Raw genomic sequence first — 7401 nt, 5'->3', positions numbered from 1 at the left:
CTAAAGTTGCAATTAATTTTATTTCAGGAACTCCCTAATTTCAGCAAGAATTACTACCAATTTATGAGTACCATGTTTTCCCATGTCCTCCAGAGTGCTTTCCAGGGAGCTTGCATCAGTTTCTACTATAATGTATGTCCTTCAATCCCAAGTCAAGAGCAAGCGCCATTCTACCCCTAATTGCCATTCCCCCTTTGTATAACACAAACCGCACCTGCCTTTCTTATCTTCTTGACTTCTTCCAGGCCCCATCAGCATTCAGCTTAACACTACCTTCGGTTGGTCTCTTCATCAAATGTAAACAACCAAAATAAGGATTTCGTGTGTAAAGGTGCTCTAATATGACATTGCTGACTGCAGCTAATACTTTTAGCATGACAGCCGACAGGTTTTTGAGTGTTTATACTATATCAGTTCTCTGAATATTCAATAAATGTAAACAACCAAAAAAAGGAAAAGATAGTATACATGTTAGCTAGACAAGTAAGACTAATTATTAACAAACTAAAACAACAATTCGACAGTTAAAGATTGAATAGATCTAGCAGGAAAAGGAAACATATAGATGGAAAGAAAAGATGACATTGGTATAATATATTCCACAGGTTTATGAGCTATTAACCAAAAAAAGTACATGTATCAGATAGCTACGCCATGAGTAACAATGGCAACACTTGCACAGATTTCTTGAAATAAACAGTTGAAGAATGAAGTAAAGGCAAATAATAACAATACTAAATGAATGACATTAATTTGAAAAAAATTATAATGTACAGAGAAAGAGATGCAAGAGCCAGAATGTGCTGCCAAAACAGAAGTGCTGAAGCCTCTCTAACACCATAACCCCGCAAGCTAGCTATTGCTCCTAGTAAGATGGCACTTGGAGTCGTATATTGCAAGAAAAGCACAAACATGAACATGTGATCACCAGCAACTACTATGTTCAGTTTATCAGCCAGTGCAATTACGCCAATTCCAACCAAAGGAAGAACCAAGAGCCGTGCCACTATGATACCAATTGTTGTACGGAGTCCAAGGGTAGATTCATTTGGCCCCTCAGCTAGCATGCCTCCAAGAATAAGCATCACAGCTGGGATCGTAGCAGCAGCCACAATTTCTAGACTGTCAGTAATGAATGCCAGTGGGACATCATCACCGAATACAAACTCTTTAAGATGAGGTACTATTCCGATAACTATAGCTAACAATGAAGCAATGGTGGGCGGTTGGAGTATATGCTGAATGGGAGTCTGCTCAGCAACAACTTTGATCTTTCTAGCTACTTTATTTGGACCAGCAAAACAAGTAACTGACATGGGTGTATTGCCTCTTGTGATTGCCCCATCTCGAGAATCAAGATCAGGTATGCTCGAAAGACTTGAGATGCTTCCAAACACCCTTGCTATGAAAGGGGTCTTAGAATGTTCCGTTGCTTTGTCCTCAATTCCAGGCCACTCGGCTTCCACAAGAAGTGGTGCACTAACATGATCAGCTCCCTCCTCCTCAATTTCATCACCTTCTTGGACAATCTCATAATACTCCATAGGAGGCTCCATCATATGATAAACAAGTGTATACACAAAAATCACAGCAACCCATTGTGCAAACGACACATAAGCTACCCCTTTCCGATGACATTCCGGCCCAAACGGATTATCCGAGCTATGACATACCGAACTCACAATTGCAAGAGGCAGGTTCCCTGTATTCCCAAACCCAGTCATAATAATTGTAAATCTGTTAAATTCTGGAGGCGGTCGACATACAAGTACCACCAAATATCCTAACAAACACCCAATAAGGGTACTAATCACCAAATTCACCGGTATAAACCACCATTGAATGAAATTTTCGAGAGTAATCGATTCGCCCAGATCAGTAAAAATCAAACAAGGCAAGAACAATACAAAAACAAGCTTGCTAAGTAGCTTAAATGTTGCTCTTGGAATCATTTCGAAGCGGGAAAGCACTAATCCAATCATAGTAAGGCTTAATAGCTTCAACAATGGAATAATCGCACTCAATACATCTTCACGTTCTGAATTCAAATTACTTTCAAACAACAATCTACCAATTTGTGCCATTATTTCTCAGATCAAAATATGTTTCTGCACCATCAATAAAACAAATCTAAGCATATATTATGTGAACTCAGAATAAACTTTGACAAAGTATATCATGATTAGCAATTTCGTCATGCAATAGAAAAACCCAGAAAGTGAATCTGATAAAATAATTGAAAGCAATAATGAAAAGGGTATGTAATTAGACAATTACTACTAGCTAATCTGTAATTTAAAAGTACAATAATTCACATAGTTGAAAGTGACAGGAGTAGTAGGACAGAAAGAGAGATTTACGTGGGATTACACGTTTTCTTGATGAGTGCTTAGAAAAGACGAGATTTGTTGTGCCTTTTCCAGAATAGTGGCGAAAGATTCCCAGAAGTAAGGCCAATTAACAGAGTTTTAGAGTTCTAAAACTTCTTATAGTATGAGTGTATATTCCATGGTTGAAGTATAGATTTTAAGGAATTAATTAAAGATGGAGTTCAAGCGGCTACACATGGGCCAAGATGGCTATGGGGGTATGGCCAACTTAAAAATTACCATAAAATAAATAAATAAATAAATAAAACCGTGACATTACCTCTACGTTACTATTTATTTTTTACATTTTGATCATTTTTACACGGAAAATTTGTCAATTGCAATCATTTAAAGTTTTTATTTTGTAAATTACAGTCAATTAAAAAAATTGCAAATTGCAGCCCAAAAGTACTAATAAATTGTAAATTGGCACCTAATTCAATTTTTTCATTGATTTGCGTGTTGAAAAATATTTCGTAGAGGTTTTAGTGGTCATTTTAGCTCTTAACGGTCCGAATTGGGCTCAGAATTAGCAAAAATTGCCTCGTTTTCACAACAAAAAATAGTTGTACACAAATCGATACATTTTTTGATACGCAAGAGGCACTTACATTATTTTTTTTACCAATTCTGAGCTCAATTTAGATCCTTAAGGGCTAAAATGACCCCTAAAACATTTACGGAACATTTTTCAGCACGCAAATCGTAGAGAAATTGATTTGGGTGGCAATTAACAAGTTATTAGTATTTTTGGGCTACAATTTGCAAATATTTTTTAAATGGTTGCAATTGGCAAATTTTCCTTTTTATACATAAAAAAGATTTCACATGTAAGCCTTGTTTAGTTCACCTTATTTTAGCTAACCTGATCTGGTTTGATCTAAACTATCTGATCTAAACTTATTTTTTCTGATTTGATATGTACTTATTTTTTATGATCTAATCTGAACTTATTTTTTCTAATCTGATCTAAAGTAATTTTAATTATTTTATTTTTCTAATTTTAATTTTAATATTATCATATTATTATATTTTAATAATTGTAAAATACAATGGTCAAATAAAAATAATCCTAAATTATTGAAGACCTATAATAGAAATTATTCTACTCCATCCGTTTCATGATAATCACAACATACTCTTTTTGCGTTTGTTTCATAATAATTGCAACACTTCCTTATTTGGTAAAGAACCACTATTATTTTATTATTTCTCTCTCCTACCAATTTTCACTTACAATACTTTTTATTATTTCTCATTTCTACTAACAATTAAATATATCCCCACTAACTATAATTTATATTATAAAATTCTTTTTTTGGTCTCAACCCTATAATTTTTCTAAAACTTTGTGCAACACCTAGTGTTGTGATTATAAACATGACCAATAAACAATGGATGGATACCTTTATTGAAAATGACCATACATGCATATATTTGACCTTGAGGTAATGTCAGAATACCAATGGATATTTGGTTTCGATCAAAGATAAAGATACTAGAGTCCATATGCCCAAATTTCGAAGATGTCTACTACCTCAAGGCATACTTTAATTTTAATTATCTTCACTCCGTATAACAATTGAAAGTTGTTTCAGAACATTAAAATTTCATTGGACAATTTTGTCAATGCTGTCAAGTATGGACACCAAGCATCAATTGGCTATTACGGTTGCTGCATTCACACTTCATAATTTCATTCGATTATATGAGTTAGATGAGATATATTAATAAAATGACATAGATATCGAATCAAGAGCGGATTATGATTTGTCTGATGAAAATCATAAGACTTTAATGAGTGAAGTACAACTTAATAAAGCGAAAAAAATTTGTTGCTTAATGTAATGAAAATTTAGTAATACGGAGTATCATTTATTATTGTTGTGCTATTTAATAATAGAAAAGTAACAACAATAATAAACAAATAATAATAATAATAATAATAATAATAATAATAATAATAATAATAATAATAATAATAATAATAATAATAATTGATTAGGGGATTTTTCCCCACCAATCACCATCTGACAAGTGGACCAATCAGGTTCCGCCATGTGTCCGTCACATGGGCCAATAGGCGCCTGCCACGTGTCAAGCAATGATCCGTCCACTATGGACCAATTACGACACGACACGTGTCCTTCCCATGACACCTGGGATAACCGGTCACCTAGGCCCAACTTCCGAGGGAAGCCCAATCAGCCCAAGGTTAACCTAAACCTAGATTGGCACGTTTCCCGAGGTTATAAATACCTCCCTTAATCCTCATTAAGGGAGATTACGAAAAATACGCAGATTACACACCTTAAACACTCTCACCAAGAGAGACCCAATCACTTTAATTTCCGCATTAATTACTCCTTAATCAAGTACTAACTTGACCGTTGGAGGCGGAGCTCCCACCACAAGGAGTCTCCGTTGTTTTGCAGGTACAGGCGCAAGGATACCAGTCCCGGAATTGTAACTCTCCCGTAGGACATCAAAAAACCCCGAAACATCTGGCGCCGTCTGTGGGGAGAGTACTTCTGAGATGGAATCCACGTTTGTACCGGCTCCTGAAGAGAGACGTCCCCTGGACGACCCTCTAGTTCAGTCGGACCACGATACTGAGAATGAATTTGAAGTTGAAGCTCACACAGCTTCAGACGGGACCCTAAGGGCCCGACGTACCCGTCATACCGAAAGGAGGGAACGGGAACATCTTCAAACTGGAAGCGAGCCAGCAGGCGCACCGCCTGTTCGGCAGCAGCCGACTGATGGGTCTGCTCCCATCACAAGGAACGAACTCATGACCTTCATGAGGGACTTCAAGGGAAAAATTCAAGAGTCGATCAACAAGAAGCCGCCTGCTCTGGACAAGGAGCAGTCGGCTAAGAAACCCTCCACTTCACGGAAGAGGAAGCCAGTTCAAGGGCGAGAGGCGACCCCTCATCCTAAATCTAGGAAGAGGGAGCCACCTGCCCTTGATTTCTCAAAATACCGTTTTCCTACTCCAGGAAATAGGAAACCTGTTCGTCATATTCAGGCGGACGGGTCGAGGAAAACATACACAGACGCTCGGCTACTGCTAGAGCAGAAGAAGAGTGACCGATTGTCAGAGTCGGCCTCTACTTCAAACTTCCAAGACAGTCTGCGAAATACCTCGATGAGGCATACTCAGTCGTATCAAGAGGGTCAGTCAGGCGGCACCTGCCGTCAGTCCGGCTTTCATAGCGACCAGGCGGTACCAAACTTACCGTTTGTACCGCAACAACAGTATTTTTTACGGCCACCTCCGTTTGGTGGACATGCAGCAAAAAATGTCCAACCTATGGACTGGCAGCTACAGTTGCTTAGACTTGGTGAACAGCCGTCGGCCTTCTCCAAGGAAATTACTGAAGCCGCTCAGCTGGCCAAAGTGAAAAATGTATTAGTAGGCGCCTATGACGGCACTACTAACCCAGAAGACCATCTGATGGCATTCACCAACCTGATGTACCTTCAAGGGTTGGATGATCCCACTTGGTGCAAGTGTTTCCCAGCGACTCTCAAAGGAATCGCACAACAATGGTTCGACAACCTGCCGACTGGTTGTATAAATAACTTCAAGACGCTTGCTTACTTATTCACCTCCAACTTCGCCATGAACATCCCTGCGACGAAAACGACCCTTGATTTAGGAACAATTCAGCAGGGCGAAAAGGAGGGGCTTCGTTCTTACATCAGGCGGTTTAACCTGATGAGAATACAGATTCAAGGGTTACCGGATGAAGTAGCCTATACTGACTTTTTCAGAGGTCTCAAAGACGGGTCGACCTTTAAATTTGATTTGGTCCGAAAGAGGGTGGCGACTCTTCAAGAGGCCTTGATTGAAGCGGAAGCTTATATACAGGCAACTGATCTTTGTAGTACGGTAAAACAGTCAGACGGGAGAAGGTCCGACAAAGAAAGCCGACAGAAACAGTCGTCAAACAAAGACGAGAAGAGAAAAGAGGTCTGGGCGGCTGATTCCTCTAAACAGCCGGCCCAGAAAAAGAAAAAAGAATTCAAACCATACTCCCCAAAGTATGCGTTTAACAAGGATAGCCAATTTATCCTAAAGGAAATCAAGGGACAGTTCCCATGAAGGGTTCTGCAAACAACCGGAACCAAGAAAAATTCTGTGATTATCATGAAGATGTTGGTCATCACACCAATGAATGCATCAGACTCATGCGGTATCTGGACCGCCTGGCTGAGCAAGGTGATCTTGACACTTATGTCAAGAAATCTACGGGGAACACTTCCTCGAAAAAGCAGTCGGCCAAAAAGAATCAGCAGGCCGACAGTTCCGATACAGATGATGCAGTCGTCTACACCATTGCAGGCGGCTTCTCAGGAGGCGACCCCACTATTAGGTGCAACAAGGACAATATCAGACGGTTAGATGTAAATTCCGTTCACCAAGAACGGCCCTCCAAATATTCATTTCCTGAGATTGTCATCACTGAAGAAGATCTAGGAGGGGTAAGGGGGCCGCATGACGACCCTATTGTTATTGAATGCAAAGTGGCCAACTAGAGAGTTGGTCGAATCCTCATAGATACCGGCAGCTCCTCAGATCTTATCAGTAGCAAATGTCTGTCTAAGCTCAAATATCAGACTGATTGCATACATCTGGTATCCCACCCTCTAGTAGGGTTTGGAGGAGGAGTCGTCCACCCAGTGGGACGAGTGGATTTACCCATCCGCCTGGGTGAAAAAGGAGAAGGACGACACATGGTAGTCCGGTTCCTGGTAGTAGAAGAACTCTCGGCTTACAACATGATTCTGGGACGACCAACCCTGAATAATTCCAAGGCTGTTATAATCCCATCTCTTATGTTGCTCAAGTTTGAGAGGGATGATGGAACAGTCGGATCCCTAAGGGGAGATCAGAGGATGGCCCGAGAGTGCTATCTCTCGGATATCAAGCCCACTGTTATGGCCGCTGGGTCAAGTGGTGGAAAAACAGACCTTGACAATGTCAAGGAGAGTGCGCCTGTTCAAGAAGCAGGCGGCAGGAAGA

General features: G+C 39.8%; 1 protein-coding gene across 2 annotated transcripts; it reads right to left on the bottom strand.

Annotated features, from left to right (window-relative positions):
• Window positions 1-562: 562 nt before the first annotated feature.
• LOC110694250 (protein PIN-LIKES 2-like) lies at window positions 563-2557 on the bottom strand. 2 transcript variants are annotated; one of them, XM_021871427.1, is made up of 2 exons: window positions 2371-2557; window positions 563-2108 (listed from the first exon to the last, which is right to left on the bottom strand). In XM_021871427.1, exon 2 carries the CDS (start codon window positions 2082-2084, stop codon window positions 735-737), a length of 1350 nt encoding a protein of 449 aa, XP_021727119.1. In that variant the 5' UTR covers window positions 2085-2108; window positions 2371-2557; the 3' UTR covers window positions 563-734. The 2 variants fall into 2 exon arrangements, with proteins under 2 accessions (XP_021727119.1, XP_021727118.1); XM_021871426.1 differs by having other exon boundaries at window positions 2361-2556.
• Between the last annotated feature and the right edge of the window lie 4844 nt (window positions 2558-7401).

This window comes from Chenopodium quinoa, unplaced genomic scaffold (genome assembly GCF_001683475.1).
Source record: "Chenopodium quinoa cultivar QQ74 unplaced genomic scaffold, ASM168347v1, whole genome shotgun sequence".
In the NCBI taxonomy this organism is placed as follows: Eukaryota; Viridiplantae; Streptophyta; class Magnoliopsida; order Caryophyllales; family Amaranthaceae; genus Chenopodium; species Chenopodium quinoa.
This window is presented reverse-complemented; position numbering and strand designations above follow the sequence as displayed.

Bases quoted from the DNA above. Each gene is read 5' to 3' on its own strand.
- LOC110694250 (XM_021871427.1), bottom strand. From the start codon at position 2,084: ATGGCACAAATTGGTAGATTGTTGTTTGAAAGTAATTTGAATTCAGAA.